This window comes from Pristis pectinata, chromosome 22, assembly GCF_009764475.1.
Source record: "Pristis pectinata isolate sPriPec2 chromosome 22, sPriPec2.1.pri, whole genome shotgun sequence".
In the NCBI taxonomy this organism is placed as follows: Eukaryota; Metazoa; Chordata; class Chondrichthyes; order Rhinopristiformes; family Pristidae; genus Pristis; species Pristis pectinata.
In genome coordinates, this window is record NC_067426.1 from 19,029,885 (window position 1) to 19,050,445 (window position 20,561).

The following is a 20,561-nucleotide window of genomic DNA, read 5'->3' on the forward strand; positions in this document are numbered from 1 at the left end:
AAATCAGCTCAAAGATTAGATTCATGTCCACATTAAGGGATACTGTGCTATTTCAGTTCTAAACCTGACATTGTCAACGGAATTTAAAAGAACAAAACAATTTCAGATAGTCAGCATTTCCATTTCACAATTCCAGCAGTTTTCTTTCATCTGGTAATACTTTGCTTCTTCTACTTGCACCTCCTTCAGACCACCATTTTATAATTCACTAATTCCTTTACCTCCATATTTTATTTTGCACTATTATCCCTTTTGTCATTTAATCACTTCCATCCCATCACAATGTTCTCTTTTCCTCTCCCCACTTTGACTGCAGCTTAAGACCTATTTTATCTGTAATTTTCTCAGCTTCAATGAAAGGTCACTGGTCTGAAATGATTTTCTTCTCACCTTACAGATGATTTTACAGAAGCCTTACAGACTTCCAGCACTTTTCCATTTTAATTTCAGATTTCTAGTATCTGCAGCAGTTTGCTTTTGCTTTTTGCAGTTTCTGCAGCAGTTTGCTTTTGCTTTTGGAAAACAAGCCAATTGTTTAGTGTTAATTCAGCAGATCTGCTAAAATATTACATACATAAAAAGGTGGTTGAGCTGATTATTTTCTTTTCTAGGTTGGAAAGCTTCACTTACCAACTCCCCAGACAGCTTCATTTCCAATACTTAGTCAGAGGAAATTTCTGTGCACTGGATATCAGGCAAGTAATATGCAATGGTCCAGAGACCGAGAGAGCTAGTGTTGGGTTGGAGCTCGGAGTCATCAGCACATATGGAAAACGCTATTGTGTCTAAGGATGATGTTGTGGAGAGGCAGGTTCACGACATATGGCCAAACACTGCTCCTATTTCATGTGAACCCTTGAACCAGCTCCACCATTCAATAAGCAACATACAAAGGAGCTGGAGGAACTCAGCAGGTCAGGCAGCATCTACAGAGAGAAATGGACAGTCGACATTTCAGGTTGAGACCCTTTATCAGGATGACTAGACATGTTGATTGTCCATTTCCCTCCATAACATCAACTGTCCATTTCCCTCCACAGATGCCACCTGACCCACTGAGTTCCTCCAGTTGCTTTGTGTGTTGTTTCATATTTCCAGCATCTGCAGTCTGTTGTGTCTCCACCATTCAACAAGATCATTTCCTTTAACTCTACTTTCCTGCTCGACCTCGCTAACCTCTGGTTTCCTCTTGTACAAAATCTAACGATGTTGAAGACTGAGGTAGATAATGATTCAGCTTTCACAGCTCTCTGGGGTGGAGAATTCCAAAGATTCACAACCCTCTGAATAAATTCCTCCTCATCCAAGTCATAAATGGGAGATCGTTTATCCGAGACTATGCCCACTAATTCTGGATTCCCCGTTGTTGACAAGAAACATAGGGAGGGCTAGGAGAGATCCCCAACGACCAGAAGTAATGGTGCCAGAGCAGGAACATAGAACGTTACAGCACAGTACAGGCCCTTCGGCCCATGATGTTGTGCCGACATTTTATCCTGTTCTAAGATCTATCTAACCCTTCCCTCCCACATGGCCCGCCATTTTTCTATCATTCATGTGGCTATCTAAGAGTCTCTTAAACGTCCCTAATGTATATGCCCCCACAACCTCTGCCGGCAGTGTGTTCCACGCACCCACCACTCTCTGTGTAAAAAACTTACCTCTGACATCCCTCCGATACCTTCCTCCAATCACCTTAAAACTATGCCCCCTCACGTTAGCCATTTTCGCTCTGACTGTCCACTCGATCTATACCTCTTATCATCTTGTACACCTCTATCAAGTCACCTCTCATCCTCCTTCTCTCCAAAGAGAAAAGCCCTAGCTCGCTCAGCCTATCCTCATAAGACATACTCTCCAATCCAGGCAGCATCCTGGTAAATCTCCTCTGCGCTCTCTGTAAAGCTTCCGCATCCTTCCTATAATAAGGCGACCAGAACTGAACACAATACTCCAAGTGTCATCCAACTGGAGTTCTATAGAGCTGCAACATTACCTTGTGGCTCTTGAACATGTATTGTTATTCAATATTAGCCCATGCCACTCTCTAGCCAACAGGCAGTTATTTACCCAACTCCTGACAAAACATTATATTCTTTGACTAACCCCTTCTTGCCTCACCTTCCCCCCCCCCCCCCCCCATTTTCCTAAGGCACCCAAACAGGATTGGGAATTATCAAATGCTGGACTATTATTTTGGATGAGCCAGTCTCTTCCTGGCACTCAGACAAAATACCCTAAGTATTAGAAATTAACTTGTTCACAATAAACTTATTTGCTGTTATTTAGACACAAGGCAATTATATTATAGCAGAGTCTTGCGCTTCAACTTGTAGCAACAGCTGCTGCATTTAGCACCTAATCATCACAACTATCTCTCTGTGTTACGGAAGTCTCGTATCAGTCACACTGCCTCTGTTAGGCCCCAAATTTCCTGCCATACCCAATAAGAGAACAGGGATCGGATTCCTCACAGCAAAATGATCAGCCATGGTGAATCTTGCTGGTGACTCAGTCAATAAGTGGTACCCTAGTGACTTTAAAAATAAAATGACCCCGGGACCCTGGTGAGTTTAGATGGAGTCTGGGAGAAAAAACAGACAAGTCAGATGGCAAACCATTGGGAATTCTGAACAATAGGACAACAATATTGCACATTTACCGCAAGCAAGTAGAGAACAAATTTCTATCCCTTGATCTTTACCATTCTTGTGCAATATCATCACAGACCATCTAGTATCCAATGAAAATATTAGTAGCCAATTGCCAAACAATTAGGATGTAACATACTCATATAGTCACTGAATATGGACATTGGTACTGTATATATTAGAAATCAGAACTTTAATACTGGTAGTAGTAATAACAAACATAATTCTCATTTTCATGGCTTTATCTTAAAGGCCATCAAAATAGAGCAGACACACAAATTAAAGTAAGTATAATGGGAAGAGGATATGGGAGAATATTAGTTACATCAACAGATGAGTTATCCAGAGGAAGCAAGTTTAAAAAAAAGAATCACACAAAGATAATTTGGAAACCTGAATTTAATCAAAAATTTAAAATAAAAATAAAACTGTTGTTGATGAAAAAAAAGTGATCACAAGGTACTATATTATCCCAAAAACCTACACGATAAACAAATTGTTCAGAAGGAAACCTAATCCAGTGATGCCTACATGGGTCTCGTCCATCAAAGCCTCGTTGGCCTAGAAATTCAGACACATGACACCGTTTTCCTCTGCTCTAAGTGAAACAACAAATGATGACAAGGTATATTGAATCACAAAGCACATCCTGCACTAAAAGAAGTCTTCTTCTTCTTATGCAGTCCCTAGGGATCAAGGATAACTGGCTTCCACTCCGTTTTAGTGGATTCTGAGGTGACGAAAGAGACCAATATAAGAACCACAGACTGTTCTGTAGATGGCTGACCTGTGAGTAGGCTGTGAGGTGGTGCATTCATTTCCTCCATCAGGGTGGGCTTCTGTGTGTTCCCAATGCATGGACTCAAGGTTGAATGCTCCTTCGCCACTTTGAGGAGCCATGCGGCTGGGGTTCCCAAGAATCAGAAAGGATGTTGCATTTTTTCCATACAGGGTTTGAGAATATCCTTAAATCTTTTCCTGTCCACCTGGTGACCTCTTTCTGAGAGGAAGCTGAGAGGGAGACTGGTGCTGGGCATGTGAATCCAGTGGCCTGCTCAATAGAACCAACTGAGTGTAATTACGTCCTCAGTGTTGGCTTGGGAGAGAGGCAGCTGTTAGTTTATTTTTGGAGGATTTGCAGAGGCAGCAGTAGTGGTATCTCTCCAGTGCATTAAGGTGCCTGCTGTAAGCAGTCTAAGTTTCAGAAGCACATAGGAGAGCATTCTGGAGCATACTGGAGGAAGCACATTCAGTTCAGTCACATAGGGTGAGAGAAATCTTCTGTAAATGTAAGACATGAAACTACACTGATATGTTTCATTGAATGTTCTATAGTACCACAAATCTGGATAAAAATCATAAGATTTTGAACAGTCCAACATTTCCCTTCCCCATCCTTCCAAAAGGAAGCATATTACTACTATAGTAGGAATCACACAAGATTACTTCATTGGCAACTCTTTAATTAAAAATTAGAACAGGGACACTTATGGTTATCCTGTTGTACATCAGTTACGTTAAAGAGAAGCATCTTCATTAATAGTAAGCTAGTTATTTTATTAACCTGAAATGTTAAATAATAAAACATTTAGTTTAAATACCAAGTAGTTGTGATTTAAAAAATAATGACATCTTTTCAGCCTTTTGAAAGTCAAATGCAAATTAATGAATATGAAGTACGTTTTATTACTCAGTAAATTTATCATTTAAAATACCACATTTCAGCAACCTGCCCTCACAAATTAGCTTTTCCAGTAAATCTGTGCTGGCCCCCATGCATATGCACAAGTAATATGGCCTTCCCGAGGTAAGGTGTTCAGAACTGGACGTGGTGCTCAAGATGGTATCAAGTAGGTGCCAGAACAATTGTTGGTGTTTTTGATAGTAAGTACATTCTTGGCTAGAGGATGATATTAATTAGTTGGTAAGATGGACAGAGCAATGGCTAATAGAATTTAATCCTGATAAGTGCAAGAGTTGCATTTTGGGAGGTCCAATAAGGGTGGGACATACACAGTGAATGGTGGGGACTGAAGGATTTCTGAGGAACAGAAGGACTTTGGTGAATAAGTCCAAGAATCCCTGAACAAGGCAGCACAGGCAGGTAAGGTGGTGATATATAGGATACTTGCCTTCATTAGCTAGGGTATAGAATGTAAGAGTAGGAGGTTATGGTACAACTTTCTAAAACTTAGGTTGGGCCAGAGATGGAGGACTGTGTCCAGTTCTGTTTGCCACATGAGTACATTGGAGAGGGTGCAGAGAAGATTAATTGGAACACTGCCTGGGATGAAGTGTTTTAGTTATTAGGAGAAATTGGATAGGCTGGGTTTGTTTTCCTTGGCGTGCAGTGGAGGAAACCAAGGGGACTTCTAATAGAGGTATTCAAAATTATGAGGGGCATAGATAAGGTAGGTAGTAAAAAGTTTTGAAACTGGAGGGCACAGGCTCAGAGCAAGGGCAAGAAGTTTAGAGGGGATCTGAGAAGAACCTTATCACCCAGAGGGTGGTTAGAATCTGGAACACTTTGCTTTAATGAATGGTGGAGGCAGAATTCTCACAAGATTTAAGAAGAATCTAAACGTGCACTTGAATTGGCAAAGCATAGGGCTGCAGATGAAGTGCTGGGAAATGGAATTAGTATAGATTGGTACTTGCTGGTTGGCATAGACACGATGGGCTGAAAGGCCTGTTTCTGTGCTGTATAACTGGATGAAATAAAACAGCCTGGACTGGCTGACTCCATACCAGCTCTGAGGCCAGGACTTACTGGTGTTTTCCCACAAAATCTCGGTTTCCAGTAAAGCCATGGGCCCAGGCCGAAGGTGGCATCTGCTCCCTCACCACCTTCATCATGTCTGGGGACTCCTCAGAATCCCACAGGACGACAACAATTTCCACAGTCTTCCCAGTTATGAGGCAAGCTGGTACAAGAACAGCCGTCCTATTGAAATGAATGAGACACATTGACAGCCAGGAGAAAGATAAGTGGAGTTATTTATTATTTATTTATGTTAGTTACAATGTTTCTTTCTCAGAGTGTGTGTTTTACTGTATTAACTATTTTTAACATTTTTATTTGAACAGGTCACAACTGTGACTGAATCTTTACAAACGTAAAAGACTTTGACAAACATTCAATGATCCCCAAAAGTGACAGCACTGACAACAAGAGACCCTAAGGGCAGGGCCTCACCAGCTGTCAAAACCATTTGGCAAGTCCGGCAGATGTCTGCACTAAGCTGCACTCAGTTCCATTGAAGTGTGGAAGCCAGACTCCCTGTGGACAACGGCATCTGGGCCATGTTGGAACAAATATTCTGCCCTGGAGGCAATCAGACAGCAACTAAGGCGATGGAAGATCTGCCCCAACAGCTTCACCTCTTCCCTTTAGTATTCCAGCTCTTTTGACATAAAGGCAACATTCTACGAGACTTTGACTTTAATACCTTTCCACCAGGTTTCAGTGATGCAGATACCTAATTCCTCAAATTAGGTGGCTAGTTTCTCACCATTTAGAACATCTACCGATATGCCTTTCTTGAACTGAAACATAGTAATCACCGAATTCCATTTGCTAAATACTTTTTCCATTCACTTCATCTACCAAAGTCCTTTTGCGATGTCCTCTTCCAAAAGGCACTACTTACTGTGCGTCTTCATTTAGTTCCATCTGTAAATTTCAATGAAGAACTTTCTTCTTCCTTCACAGCCCTGGGATGATTGTCCTCACTTTAATTCCGTGAGCTCGAAGGTGATGGTAAGTTCTCTGCGAGGAAAGCAGGCTTTGCCATGCGTGGGGTAGGCACAAGGTATCAGGAGAGGGCACGAGGGTGGGTTCTGGGAACATGGTCCCTTTCTGAAGTTTGCTCTCAACCTCCACATGCTCAGGTGAGTGCTGCCTTCCCTGGTGTTCCTCTCTCTACTCTTTCACTCAGATCATTGACAGATGACAAAAGGTGAAATCTTGGGGAACACCTCCTGTTACATTCCACCTGTTTGAGCACATTTCTTTTTTCTGGGGTCCGTCTCCTCTCTTCCAATTCTGGTCACGTGGCTGCCTCCAAATCTGTATGTTTTTAATTGCATTAATCACTACAGTTTGTCTATGTTCCTTCTTGGAATGCAACACACTGGTTATGAAACATGCATTATAACTTTATTGAAAAACATACCATTCTGCAGAATAAATGTTGGAATCTGATGCAGAATCTTAATAAGTCCTACACAAAATGAAAGAAACAAAATAAATGCCTCTTTTCATTCTTATCAGTTTTTTGTTGAATATTATTGCCAATCCTAGCAAAGAGTTTTATTCAAACTGGCCACTCAGGGTCAGGATCAAGAATTCCCAGTAGACGCAACATGATTAGATATACTTGTCCCTATAACATGTAGACTCTGCCCTTCTCATTGCACAAAGACACATGTCTCCACTTTCTATATCATCAGCCCTTGTGATCTCTCCAATTTAATGCACATTATGCCAAAACATGCCATGTGGTCCACATCCACGAGGACTGTGTGAGAGCTGCCTTGTGTCATTTCATTCCATACAATTAACAAGGAATTTCTATTTTAATCAGTCAGAACCAAATGCAAAGCTGGACCCCAGAGGTTAAATAACACTGTCCTAATCCACTGCACACCAAATGGCTAAAAATATTATTTTGATGCTTTTATCTCTTGTCCAACATTTCCCACCCCGGATTTTGCCAGGACAACACACTGGTAACTGCAGATACTGATGAAGGTCACCTTGCAGAATGCCAGAAGGAGAACGTTACCGAATGCATCTGAAGGCGGAACATTCATCGCCATTATCGTCACTCCGTCCCTCAACATCTTCAACCTGCTCTGAGCTTTGGGGGTGGGCTGGTGTGTGTAGAAGGGAAAGAGCAATTCTTCTTTATGCAGAGTTTGAAAGTCTTACTGCATCAGTGTCTAAACCCATGCAGACAATGAACAGGGTACAAAAAAAAATTAGCAGGGAGCAGGGAAAAAGAGAGGCTGCACATGCTTAGGTGCACAGAAATCTTAAGCTGAATTACATAGTGAACAAAATCTTTCCGACACTGTTAGTGAATGATGTACATACAAAAAATAAGAAGTCATATAACCTAATATAGGTTAAAGAATTAATTCAATTGATATATTTTATGCTCAGAACTATTAATATTTTCTCATGTATATATTAATTTGTGTCATTGTAAATAATAGCTGCAGGCATGCAATGGTTACTGAAGCTTCAATTTAAAACGTGCTTGCTGCACAGGTAGATAGCCACATTTGAAATTTGGTACTCTGCTTTATATAAAGGCTGCTGTACATACTACATGGGTTACTGTAACATGAATTACAATTTGGTCAAGTCACTGCTTACAATATACAACAGGATGATTGGTGCAATTATTAAAAATAATGGCTGTGTACCATACCTGAACCTCTTGGTTTGTGAATATCTCTTCACTGACTTCACATGCAACTAATACTAACAGTTCCCACTCCATCTTCTGCGCTGGCATTATTCAATGTGCTCAATTTATTTTTGTAGTTTTTCACTCTTGCTTTCTCTTTCTCTCTTCGTAGCATAGGAAAATCAAGCACTTAGGATCCTCTATCAGAAGAGAGTTTGGATGATGCTTCAGAGCATTAACAATAATGTCAGAAAAACAATACACAAGACAGAGAAAGACAAGGTTTTTTAAAAAAAAATCAGCTACGAGTGATGATCCAGCTTACAGCCAGCTCAGAGCTGTACTCCATTTGGCTTCAGGAGATAGATGCAGGCACTGAGAACTGAACACAGGATTTAGTCCTGCTAGTGACATCACTGCAGCACTGACCTGGCATGCTAATTAGCTTGCTTTCTCCTTTTATAATTTATAGAGGGTGTTCAAATTATACAGTAAAAAAAAACAATTGCTAAAAATAAACATTTCACTGAAATTATAAATTACATATTTATAATTTTGCAGTCATTTCCAATAATTAGCCTTCAATTGACACAATCCTGCTTCTATTTAGATTAGGTAGCATGGTTTCTCCACAAAAAAAAATGAAAGGTGGTTTTGAATTCCTGTTGTTATTAAATAAAATAACTTCCCATGCACAGTGTGACAAAACCACTCGTTTAAACTCTCTTCCCAACAAACCAGAGCCTGGTTTTACTGGTACAATATTTTATTTCAGGTGACCCCTGTGTTGAAAATCCTTGTCACTATATTTCAGCTTATGGAAACATCAGATGCCACAATGCAAGAGAATAAATACCCATAAAACTCTAGCTTAACCCAAGAACAAGCAGCTTTCCTGAACTATGGACTGCTAAGTAAATGACAGACAGATCAAAAAGAGATTTGCAATAACAGTGGACTGAACTATTCCAAATTGAGATGTAGAAAATACAAACACTTCTCATGCACTAACACTCAACTCAGAACTGCAGCAAAGTCCATAATGAATACTATATTGCTTTTTGTTCTTGATCTTTACAATCTTTGGCATGCCCTAAACGGACAATGGCTTCACAATATCAACATGGAGCAAGTCAGCCAAATAAATCTTTTGAAGACAGACTGGAACAAGGGAAATTAAACACAAGTTGATGGCAATCAAAAACATATTCTGAACCAACACTGGCTTTTGAATTCGATCGCACAACCCCTATCCTACTAACAAATTATTCTGCCTTGCCAGATCAGTGTTGGAACAACCTGATTATTATTTTCAAAATTATTTTGGAATGTTACGGTAAATTCATATTTACAGATTCTGATCTCACCTCCTTGACATCTACAACCAGATAAGACACTGGATTCAGAGACTAGAATACATCAAAAAACATGGGACAGTTTCTTTAAGTGAACACAATTATGAGCCTGCCTAGAAATCAAAAGGCATGAACTCTATATTCCTTCACTCATCCATCATACAATCACCATAAACCAAAGTAGGGGAAAGAAATTACATTGGACCAAACCAATTGAACCACCAAAACAGCAGCTAAATAGGTGAGCAAGATCGTTGTAGCAGCCATAAGTCATGACCATTTCGGTCATGGGTTTGCATCTGCAAACTTTAGAAGTACCAAAAGCACAAAGCCTTGGGTGCTACTGAGAGGCCATTGCGTATTTCAGTGTTGTGCATGGTTTAAAATGTAACGCTCAGTAATGACCAACAGAGAGTAAGGTGCTGTGATCAAGTATTGGTATTGGTTTATTATTGTCACTTGTACCAAGGTACAGTGAAAAACTTGTCTTGCATACTGTTCGTACAGATCAATTTATTACACAGTGCATTGAGGTAGTACAGGGTAAAAACAATAACAGAATACAGAGTAAAGTGTCACAGCTACAGGGAAGTGCATTGCAGGTAGACGATAAGGTGCAAGGTCAAACAAGGTAGATTGTGAGGGCAAGAATCCATCTCATCGTATAAGGGAACCGTTCAATAGTCTTATCACCGTGGGGTAGAAGCTGTCCTTGAGCCTGGTGGTATGTGCCCTCAGGCTCCCGTATCTTCTGCCTGATGGGAGGGGAGAGAAGAGAGAATGACCCGGATGGGTGGGGTCTTTGGTTATGCTGGCTGCTTCACCAAGACAGCGAGAGGTGAGAGGTAAGTGGCAAGTGGCACGGAGTCATAGAGCACATAAACAGGCCCTTCGGCCTATCGAATCTGAACTGACCATCAAGCACCCATTTACTCTAATCCTCATTTATTCTCCCCACATTCTCATCAACTCCCAAAATATTCTAACCCTCACCTACAAACTAGGGACAGTTTACAGTAGCCAATTAACCTACCAATCTGCATGCCTTTGGCATGTGGGAGGAAAACGGAGCAGGCTGTAGGACACCCAAGTGTTCACAGAGAGAATGTGCAAACCCTACATGGAAAGCTGAGGAGGTTGGGATTGAACCCGGGTTTCTGGAGCTGTGTGGCAGCAGTTCAACTAGCTGTGGCATTGTGCCCAGAAGGATCAAGTGTCAGTATGGCATGTACATTAGTGGGATCCAAATCCAGCACTCCGTTGTGAAGACCTACTTGTCCCAGGAGCGCTCAATTCCTAGTAAAACTTGGCAGAATTTTCCTCGCAATGCACCAAGAGGTGTATTACATGGGGAAGTGATGTTATCTTGTGCATAGTCATAGTGTAATGGTAAATTACACTCAAAAATGTCCACTAAATTCCTGCAGTGACTCAACTCGACCTGCAAGTGGTCATTATCACTTCCAACACTGGAAAACTAAAGGTGACGCTGTTCCTAATGGATGCTGACCTGACCCCAGATCTACTCCCATCCCTGCCAAAAAATCCACACCTCCAAAGCAACCGCTGAGCAACACATTTTAAACCATGTGCAGAACGCAAATGCGCAGTGCCTTCTCAGTAGCTGAAAAAAAGTGCCAAAAGTCTGAACTCAGGGGTTCCAGTTTTGTGCCAGCTAATCTTAATTAACCCATGTTGTTTGAGGGAAATATTTATTTTCTTTTGTATGATGCCATTTAGAATCTTATCCACTGTGGATATTAAGTTCCTTTCTTTCCCTTTCTGAACTAAACCCTTGCACAGGAGTATTTTTGTAGTTTAGATTTATCACGATTTTCTCTCATGTCATAAATCCTAAACCATATGAAACAAAAATTGTGAATTAACGGTAATTGAAACAAAAATTTCATGAAGGCTAGTTAATTTGTGTTGCAGATTTAAAGTAATTTAAACTAATTAAGCATCAACAGGAATTTATTTCAGCACTCAGAATGATAATTCATCAATGACAGATTCAGGTGGTAAATCAAACCTCATCTTCAACAGACTGTTTTAAACAATTCACCAAGTCAGACTTCTGACTGTGCATCCTAACATTCACACTTGTTCTCGGTAATACTCCCAACAATCCTTATGTAATAGGCACTAATGTGAAACAGTGATTACGGAGTCATCACTCCCTCTCCAACTTCCATTATCCTCTGGGCTGAACCCTGATCACTCTCTCCAATACCCAACTCAATTTCCTCTTATCCACTTCTTGACTACATTTTGAGCCGGTAACTATTCTTCCTCACATATTTTTATTCAATTGGAGATAATATACGACTTGAGCAACCTCTCCCTTTGTCAAACAAGTAGTTGTTCCTCGAGAAGAAATAATTGTAATTAAAATATAAATTTTATGGAGAAAAATTATTTTCTTTGTAAAATAAGTCTACATCTCAGAGCACACATGTAATGAAAATACTTTGCATTGTAATTTTGATTACTTGTAAGATTTATTACATTGACTAGACAAAGCTCATTCCTGCTTACAATAGCCTCCATAAAATAGCTAACCAGGGTTAATGTGTGCTGTAGAAAATGTGCCAGCAAATTTTATATCTCAGCAATTGCACATAGATATTTCCAAAAGCTTAGGTGAGATTTTAACTTGTCCAAGCAAGGGAAAGGAAGTTTGGATTACAGATGGTATGGTGCCACACAACGTCAGCACAGTAAAACTGCGATAATAGGATACTCTTGGCATTTTGGTGATACTGGACTGGCAGATTTTCCTGGATAATTTAATGTTATCTCTATTAATGCCCCAACAGTTTAAAGTCACTATTTTTTGTTTAAGATGTTACACAGAGTTATAATAACTTTTCCAGTGAACTAGGTAGGTTTAATGGAAGGGTGGAAATCAAGGCCCCAATGAGAAGGGGAGCAGGGAACATCATCCGCTGAGTCATCAGAATTTCCAAATAGTCAGATGACCAAATATCAGAGTTTTATTGCAACTGGAAAAAAATACTCTTTTCTACATGCTTTTCTTTAATGTTGATCACAGATTCAGATCATTATTATATAATACATGCCATGGGCTGGGGTCCAATCTTTGAAATATGCATGGAGAAGGACTTAACCAAAATCGCAAAACTGGGCCACAGGAAGTTGAAAACTTATCTTGAATACAACCACATTGTTCTTTGTGATAGGGATGTGACACAGGCTGACTATTCATTCAGATCCCTTTGTACTGCGACTGACCTCCATTTCACACAAAGATCTTTCTGGGCACTGAAACTCCAGTACAAGGTGTATTTGACAGAGGAATTAAAGGCTTCCACGTATACAAGGATATGGGATGTGAAAGTCCTTTGTTCACAAACAGGATTTATCAATTAGAGAACAAAGTTTTAAAATTAGGGCTATATAATTAAAATGTAGAAAAAATATTGTTTTGATTGAGCTGGTATTGCAGAAAAGATAATGACAGTAAACAGTAAACCTTGTACGATTTATAATCGCTTAATGAATTATTATAATAAAATACATGTGAACTAATTGTAGTCCTGTTTTTATTTTAATCCAGGCCAGTGTTTGGTTTTACCCGTCTGTTGCTCACTGGAGGCTTTTTAACAATGCAGCCCAACTGCATTGGTCTTTATCTCTAAAACCTCTGAAAATCAAATTCATCCAAAGGCTGGATTTGACTTGCATTTTTACTGCATCTTGATCATCACCAGAACACATTTTGGATACAATCCAACTCCTTTCAAAGAGGGATTGGATTACTTTGATGTTTGATGTTCAAAATAAGCCAATGAAAGTCTGGCCAAAGTTTAGGGTGTCTTCATGGAAAATAATTTGTGATGCTTCATCAAAACCGCTTGATCACACACGACTAATCCTGGAGGTATTTCTTATGTATTAAAAAAAACCTCCTTGACCAGATTTTATGAACAATGCTAATCTTCTTGCAAAGATCTAGCAATCTCCTCAATGTTGATTTTGCCTTTTTCAGTGTCAACTGCAGTCAATTATTGGTTCCTGTGGATCCCTGGCCTCAGGCAACTGTCCAATCATCACAATAGATTAGCAGCCAATTATAGTGAAGAACTCTCAGAAGCAAAAAAAGTAAGAAGCAAAAAGCATTAATTTCATATTAACTATTAAATATTTCACAGAATAAAGGTTTCAGCATAAATAAGATTCAGATTGAAACTGAATCGCCAGTAAAAGTGTTCTTAAAGAAAATATTAATTATTTTTAAAAGTCATGGAATTTTGAAATAATTATCATTTAGATGGATAGTGTGGGAGAATTACAAGGCTGTTGCTAGGACTGGTCATTTGTAGATAAGACTGGATAGGCTGAAGGGAGATTTAATTGAGATGCATAAATTAAGAGAGCCTGGATAAAGTGATTAGAGGGAGACATGTCTCTTAACAGACAGGTCAATAACCAGGGAGGGTTAGAAGGATAATGCAGACCTTTTTTTTAACCCAGAGGATGAAGAGACTTCAAACTCATTGCCTGAAAAGATGATTGAGGCAAAATCCTTTAATGCATTTATTTGGTCTTTGGATATGCAGCACTTAAAGAGCATAGCCTACAAACTAGAAAGTGGGATTAGTCTGGAAAACTTGTCTTCAATCAACAGACACAATGGGCCAAATGGCCTGCTTCACTGCTGTAAATTTCTATGATTCCATGATTTTAAAAGGGAATGAAGAAAATCACACAAATAAAATCAGTCTTTGATAGAGACATGAATGTTAAGCCATAACTATGGCTTTTCTGTTAAAGGCTCTGTTTCCCCGTATTCAAAGTAACATAACATTTCAACTTCTTTTATTTAATCATGGGAACAATTTGTAAAAAGCTGAAGCTTTGATCAATTTGCTGATGAAACAAGAGAAAGGTGCAGTGCACATTCTGCGGAGGAGCATCACTGAAAGCAACCTCTAGATTTCTCCTTTGCACGTCCCTGCACTTTAACAGTGAGCACAGAAACATCACCATTGTTCTCATCAGAAGTTCCTGACCACCATGTAATGGAAGCCAGCAAGACTTTTAAAGTCAACAGTAAATGACAACAGCAACAGAAAATAATAGTTAAGTGAACAGTTTGGAGAGGAAAGATAGAACAAAGTTCCTTATAAAATTCAGATACAACAAAATGTGAAAGCTACATTCACTGGCTGGAACTAAGGCTGGAAATTAATTTTAGTATTAAGCCGAAATCTGCATCAGAGGGTGAATGAGCAGTGCCTTCAGGAGTGCTGCTCACCACAGAATTCCTGCTCATTGCACAATCCTAAACTGCTGTTGGGGAGGTGGATTTTCATTACTGCTGACACAACCATGTCCTTTGGAAAAGTGCACCATAATCTAATGCTGAAGCTTTCACTGCCAAGTCATGTGTTGCGCAGATTGCAGTCTGCCTTTGGAAGATGAGCAGCCTCACATTTTAGATTAGATCTACTCTTTTTTTCTCACAGAAAACGACAATGGGAATTGGATTCAAAGCTCCAACCTGCACTGGTTTTGACAGGGAACCAACGGGCACTGAAATGCCACTCATTATTTCAGATGAGCAATGAGTGTGTGACATCAAGTCAAACCAGAACACAAAACTTTACCATGCCAAGGACAGGTACTGGTGAATAAACGAAGATGTAGCTAGGTAAGTGTCACAGTAGCCACTTCTTCAGGAAGACTTGCAGGCAAAATCTAGCTTCTATGCACTACTTCCAGTGGCTTGTAAAATTATTTTGGGCATCAATTTTTTTTGTGTGTCCAGGCTAATACTGTCAATATTTGTAGTGAGCTAATTTGTTGTCCACAAATACACCAAGATCACAGTGGCAATATTCAGGAGTATCAATAATCATTACTTCGATTTTAATCCCCTTCATCCAGCAGAAAAATGGCACTTGGGGAGGGTTAACATTAGGCCACGTCAACTCAGTAGCCTAGCAAAGTCTTGGCAAATGAAGTTTAATTTGGGAAAGTGTAAGGTTATTCATTTTAGCAAAAGGAATCTTACAGTGGACTATTATCCAAACGAAGAAAGACTGCAGATGATTGAAGTACTGAGGGATCTAAGTTTTCTTGTTCATGAAGGCACAGCAAGTGATGAGGAAAGCAGACACAAGAGACTGCAGATGCTGGAATCTAGAGCAATGAACAATCTGCTGGAGGAACTCAGTGGGTTGAGCAGCATCTGAGAGGAAAGGAATTGTCAACGTTTCAGGTCCTGATGCAGGGTTTCGACCCAAAACGTCGACAATTTCTTTCCTTCCACAGATGCTGCTTGACCTGCTGAGTTCCTCCAGCGGACTGTTTATTGATTAAGGAGGCAAATGATCTTCATTGCAAAAGGATTGAGTTCAGAAAAAGGGGAGTATTGTTGCAATTGTACAAGGTATTAGGGAAGCCACACCTGGAGTACTGTGCACAATTTTGGTCCTTTTATTTAAGAAAGGATATGCTGGTATTAGAGGCAGTCTGAAGAGATCCACTTGGCTAATTCCTGGGATAAGAAGGATGTCCTATCAGAAGCAGCTAAAGAAATTAGATCTATATGCTTCAGAATTTAGAAGAATGAGGGATGACCTTATTGAAACATATAAGATCCTTTGGGGGTGTGACAGTGTAGATGTCAAGATGTTTCCACAAATGGGAAATCTCAAACGATGGGAAGTACTAACAAGATTAGGAGACAGTCATTTAAAACTGAGGTGCATAGGAACAACTTCTTGCACAAGTTGGTGAATTTCTGGAACTCTCTATGCCAAAGGGTTGTGGAGAGTAGATGATGAGAAATATTTAAGCTGGAGGTACATAAACTTCTGAAAGATCAGGAATTGATTATAGATTCTCAGGGCTATGCACTGAACGGGAGTTGAGGCCTGGGACAGATCAGCCACGATCATATTGAATGGCGGGGAAGGCTTGATGGGCCGAGTGGACTACTCCAGCTCCTGTATTCCTTATCTTCAAATGTTCTTATTTCATTTCTGCATGGTACGATTCCAGCTTTGCCAATTTTTAAAACCAATAAAAACTATTGTTATGAGCAGATTTATAACAAATTTTCATCAGTGTGAATTTGAGGAGGAATCAGGAGATAATCCAAAAATGAACCAATGGTGTGAGTGACTCGCCTAAAGACACCAAGATTAATCTTTGAATAATCACCTTTGTCAGAGAATTTTGTCGCTAACTGGGGCAGGAGTGTTCCCCAGACTCTATGATCCTCACCTTGTCTCTCCCATTGCCTGCTGTCATTGCCTACCAAAGATCTTTTCCACTGCTAACATTATAACATAAACTATTTGTTTTTGTTCTGATTCCTGGGATGGTGGTTTGTTGTAGGAGAAGAGATTAATCAGATTCAGCCGAGGGTCTCTTCTCTAGTGGAACAAGAGATGATCTTGTTCCACTAGAGACAAAGGTGGGAAGATGTGCCTGGAAGCTGTGGAAGTGAGTGAGATCCTCAATGAATACTCTTCTTCAGTATTCACCAAGGAGAAGGGCCTTGATGACGCTGAGGACAGTGATGGTAAGGTTGCTGCTCTAGAGCATGTTGATATCAAGAGAGAGGATGTGTTGGAGCTGTTAGAAAATCTTAGGACAGATAAGTCCCCAGGGCCTGACGGAATATTCCCCAGTCTGCTCCGCGAGGCAAGGGAGGAGATTGCTGAACAGTTGGCTAGGATCTTTGAGTCCTCGTTGTCCACGGGAATGGTACCGGAGGACTGGAGGGTGGCAAATGTTGTGCCCGTATTCAAAAAAGGTAGTAGGGATAGCACAGGGAATTATAGACCAGTGAGCCTTACATCTGTGGTGGGCAAGCTGTTGAAAAGGATTCTTAGAGATAGGCTCTATGGGCACTTAGAGAATCGTGGACTGATTAGGGACAGCCGGTATGGCTTTGTTAAGGGCAGATCATGTCTCAAAAGCCTTATAGGGTTCTTTGAGGAGGTGACCAGGAAGATTGATGAGGGTAGTGCAGTAGATGTGGTCTACATGGATTTTAGTAAGGCATTTGACAAGGTTCCACATGGTAGGCTTCTTCAGGAGGTCAGAGGCCAAGGGATCCAGGGAGGCTTGGCCGTGTGGATTCAGAATTAGCTTGCCTGTAGAAAGCAGAGGGTTGTGGTGGAGGGAGTGCATTCAGATTGGAGGGCTGTGACTAGCCGTGTCCCACAAGGATCAGTTCTGAGACCTCTGCTTTTCTTGATTTTTATTAATGACTTGGATGAGGGGGTGGAAGGGTGGGTTGGCAAGTTTGCAGACGACACAAAGGTTGGTGGTGTTGTGGATAGTGTGGAGGACTGTCGAAGATTGCAGAGGGATATTGATATGATGCAGAGCTGGGCTGAGAAGTGGCAGATGGAGTTCAATCCGGAGAAGTGTGAGGTGGTACACTTTGGAAGAACAAACACCAAGGCGGAGTACAAAGTTAATGGCAGGATTCTGGGTAGTGTGGAGGAGCAGAGGGATCTGGGGGTTCAAATCCACAGATCCCTGAAAGTTGCCTCACAGGTGGACAGGGTAGTTAAGAAAGCATATGGGATGTTCGCTTTCATAAATCGTGGGATCAAGTTTAGGAGCCGCGAGGTAATGATGCAACTCTACAAAATTCTGGTTAGACCACACTTGGAGTACTGTGTCCAGTTCTGGTCGCCTCATTATAGGAAGGATGTGGAAGCATTGGAGAAGGTGCAGAGGAGATTTACCAGGATGCTGCCTGGTTTAGAGAGTATGGATTATGAGGAAAGACTAAGGAAGCTAGGGCTTTACTCTTTGAAGAGAAGGAGGATGAGGGGAGACATGATAGAGGTATACAAAATATTAAGAGGAATAGATAGCGTGGACAGCCAGCGCCTCTTTCCCAGGGCACCAATGCTCAATACAAAAGGGCATGGCTTTAAGGTAATGGGTGGGAAGCTCAAGGGAGATATCAGAGGAAGGTTTTTTACCCAGAGAGTGGTTGGGGCATGGAATGTGCTGCCTGGGGTGGTGGTGGAGGCAGGTACATTGGTCAAATTCAAGAGATTGCTAGATAAGCATATGGAGAAATTTAAAATAGAGGGATATGGGGGAGGTAGCGGTTAGATAGTCTTAGGTGAGGTTTAAAGGTCGGCACAACATTGTGGGCCGAAGGGCCTGTATTTTGCTGTACTGTTCTATGATTTCATTGAACCATACAAAATACTTACAACGCTTGACAGGATAGATATGGGTTTGATGCTTCCTCTGTCTGATGTATCACACACTCAGAATAAATAGTTGGCCATTCAGGACAGAGATGTGAAGATGTTTCTTCACCCAGAGCGTGGTGAACCTTTGGATCTCAGTATCCAAGAGGCTGTGGAAATTCAATCCCTGAGAATATCCATGGAGAATAGATGTTTAGATATCAAGAAGTCCAGAGATGTGGTGTTTGTGCTGGAATATGGCACTAAAGTACAAGATTATGGCTGATCTTATCAAATGACAGACCAGGCATGAGGGGTTGAATGGCCTATCCTTGCTCCTACTTCTTACCTTTTTATGCTCTGCTGCTAAAAAGGTTCCTAAAATTATTTCCTGTCCTTGGCATCATCCTTCTAATTTCAAGAGACCATCTTCAATGATTTAACTGAGGCCCAGAGAGTTAACAGTGAGAGTTACTGAGCATGCTGGTTAGGTCCCAACGCACCATCTTGTAGCTTTGCTAAAACGTGCACAATGACACGAGCACAATGGGTGATCCAATGAAGCGGCAGAAGCAATAACCCTGACCGTCCGCTGTGAAATGCAATAGCAAACTATTTAGACAGCTGAAATTGCACAGGGAGTGCCAAGCCAGCCACTGCTGAGCAAGGGTTTGTTTCAGAATGAGAAAAAAAATGTTTGCTGTCGAACTAATACATTTCTTGGAAGAAACAGGAAGGCAAATGCACTACCAATAAATTGAAGGAGAACTTAAAACAGTCAGCTGTGGCATTGTTTTAGACACTGGTGAGTTTCTAGTGATTGGTGTCACCCATGGAAAAGTAAAGCATAGAGCATATCACTGCAACTGAATGCAAAGGTTGTGGACACCCAAACAGTGGGCTTTTCAGCTCACTTACTTACACAAACATGGCATCAAGTGGTCAGTTTCTTTAGGGTGGACAGATGACAGCCACAAAACCAACAGACACCCAAAGTACACTTACCTCAATGTTTAACTAAATGATAACACTGCACATTCAGTAAAAAGAAATTAGAACAAATATATAAAGGAAAACAAGGAAAATGCTCTTCTACCATTAATTTGAAAGAGGACATTGGAAAAGCACAATTTCACTCAGGTAAATGTGTGTCACAGTCCTGTAAATACATAGATTACATATGATGTAATTGTAAATAAGTATGCTCTCCCTTTAACACTACTACTACTTTCAGCTGGAAAAATTTATTCAGCAATTTTTGGCTCTGTTCAAACCTGGGCAGGGAGGCTGAAGTTTGCAATTGGTATGATTCATTGCATCTCGATATCCAGTTAATTAGTTTTAAGCATGCCAAGAATTACCTCGGAATATATTTATCTCTGACAGGGGTTCAATTTTAGACAAAATATGAATGCATGGTGCACTGAGTTACCATGTGACTACAGAGATTACTGCAGTTTCCAGTATATTCCATTTATCTCACAGTGATTATCATGTTGCACCTTCTAGAAATCATACTTTAGTGTAAAATGCAAGTCTCTCTCTATCTCAATAATAACTTGCATTCATACAGTACTTTTGTTATAAAACATCCAAGGACACTTGGCAGAAGCTTATATAGGCCAACAAGCACCAGGAAAAGGACCGCAGAGCGTTGGAGGGACACAAGTTTATGAGGGTTGGAAGATGGGCCAGTACAGCAGAGGAAGAGCTGAGTCAAGAGGCAATTAAATTCTGGATAAAGTACAACCAAACAACAGGGCAAACTTAAAAAAAACGCAGACTGGTTTCATACACAACAGACAGGCAAGCAATATTTGTTTTTATGAATTATAGTAATTTGAAAAAATGAGTAGTCGTGATGTTTACTGGGAGAAAACAATTTATGTAAACATTTTTTCTTTTTAAACATTTAAATCATGGCATTAAATCACATAT

General features: G+C 40.5%; 1 protein-coding gene across 3 annotated transcripts in view; it reads right to left on the minus strand.

Annotated features, from left to right (window-relative positions):
- LOC127581625 (calcipressin-2-like) overlaps nucleotides 1–20,561 on the minus strand; it is a 90,290-nt gene that overhangs the window by 49,366 nt on the left and 20,363 nt on the right. Inside the window, exon 1 of one of the 3 annotated variants that reach the window (XM_052036155.1) lies at nucleotides 8,090–8,422. The exons of the other annotated variants lie outside the window; for them this stretch is intronic. Within the exon in view, the coding sequence (XP_051892115.1) occupies nucleotides 8,090–8,176 (87 nt within the window). The 5' untranslated portion in view covers nucleotides 8,177–8,422. Of the gene's footprint in view, nucleotides 1–8,089; nucleotides 8,423–20,561 lie in introns of those variants that run through there. 3 annotated transcript variants of the gene reach the window in all.